A 1,390-nucleotide genomic window follows, 5' to 3' on the forward strand; every position below is an offset into this window, starting at 1 on the left:
TAAAACGTTTATAAATATTTTAAATCCCAGACTAAACCAAAATTACTTTCATAAGCCAAATGTATTACTTGAAATGGCATCGTTAAAAAATTATGGTATTTATATTTAGATGTTGTATGCGCCACATCTTGCGCAACATCTGCGCAAACCTGACTTCCTACACAGCACAACTAGTTAACTGCACCCCCGCTTCCTGTTAGCAGCTCTGGATTTACGTGACTGTCGTTCGGCTTCTCTGCACCTCGACTATGTCGGTAGTGAGTTGATATACGTTTTAAAATAATGGGGAGTCACAACTCCATATCTTAAAGGTAGTTATTAGCTAGCAATAGCGACTTTAAAGTCAGAGCCCGCCCGTTTGTGCTCCTTAAACAAAACGTTAAGCTAAGCTAAATGGATTATTGAGCTGTTTAAGATGTCGTGGTTTAATTATGTCAGTCAAAGCTCAAGTCAACACCAGCCCACTGACAATCAAGGAATTGCAGGCATCCTGTGCAGTTCTCCCAACCCAGTGTTCACGTGCCCTGTAAGTTTCCCTTCTCCCAGCTTGGGTGAATTTCCCCCAGCTCCTCAAGGTGTAGTCAGCCCTCCCAGCCTCGAGAAGCTGTCCTGCGCTTCTCCGAGTGCAGGTCAAGTTAGAGAGCCCGAACCCATCTCCTACGTAACCTTCCAGGAGCAGCGGTGTGTCCTGAGCTGGTTCCAGAGCTGGACTCCCGTTCAGAGGGAGCGGTTTCTCCAGGACCTTCTGGGGAAAGCTGTGCCGGGGAAAGTGTGCACCCTCCTAGACTCACTCAGCACTCTCCAGGTACTTTATGCAAACTTGCAAACACATGGTCTGGAGAGGAGTGCCATTTCTAGTAAATAACTGGCGCTTTCTTCCTCTGTGTAGGTTAAAGACAAACTTCCAAACATCTTTGAATGCCAGCTCCGCCTGTGGACGCAGTGGTTTGAGTCTTGGGGAGAAGAGGAGAGGAATCATTTCCTACACATGCTGGAAGAGCGGGACCCGGATTTTGTTACCCACTTTTACAGGAGTGTAGCGGGTACAGCAGGAAGAGACTGAGCAATGTTTGCATTGTGATAGAAAAGCAAGTAATAAAGGGGTGATGTGTGGTGTGGAAAACACATTCTCTGAGTCTCTTTGTAGAAAATTTAGCCTTCTTGTAGATCGTAGTGTTCGTATACGTTTTGTAAATAAAATTCTGCATGCCTGCTCCGCCGGGTTTTTTTTAAAGTTTTTAATTGATTGACACGAATTTGTAAATAAACAGGTTTAACATCTAGCTGTGGGTTAATATCTAAACAGGCTTAGCTCTTCTGTGAGGCAATTAACACATCTGGAATAACATGGACAAGAAACACTTTTTTTTGATAACGAGAATAAACAAAA

The 1,390-nt window shown here is 44.0% G+C and overlaps 1 protein-coding gene across 1 annotated transcript; it reads left to right on the forward strand.

Moving 5' to 3' along the window:
- Positions 1-139: 139 nt before the first annotated feature.
- On the forward strand, positions 140-1,216 carry c18h14orf119 (chromosome 18 C14orf119 homolog). Its single transcript, XM_026150899.2, has 2 exons — positions 140-805; positions 890-1,216. The coding sequence occupies exons 1-2, from the start codon at positions 416-418 to the stop codon at positions 1,061-1,063; spliced, it is 564 nt and encodes a 187-aa protein (XP_026006684.1). The 5' UTR covers positions 140-415; the 3' UTR covers positions 1,064-1,216.
- Positions 1,217-1,390: the final 174 nt, after the last annotated feature.

This window comes from Astatotilapia calliptera, chromosome 18 (genome assembly GCF_964374335.1).
Source record: "Astatotilapia calliptera chromosome 18, fAstCal68.1, whole genome shotgun sequence".
Classification (NCBI taxonomy): Eukaryota; Metazoa; Chordata; class Actinopteri; order Cichliformes; family Cichlidae; genus Astatotilapia; species Astatotilapia calliptera.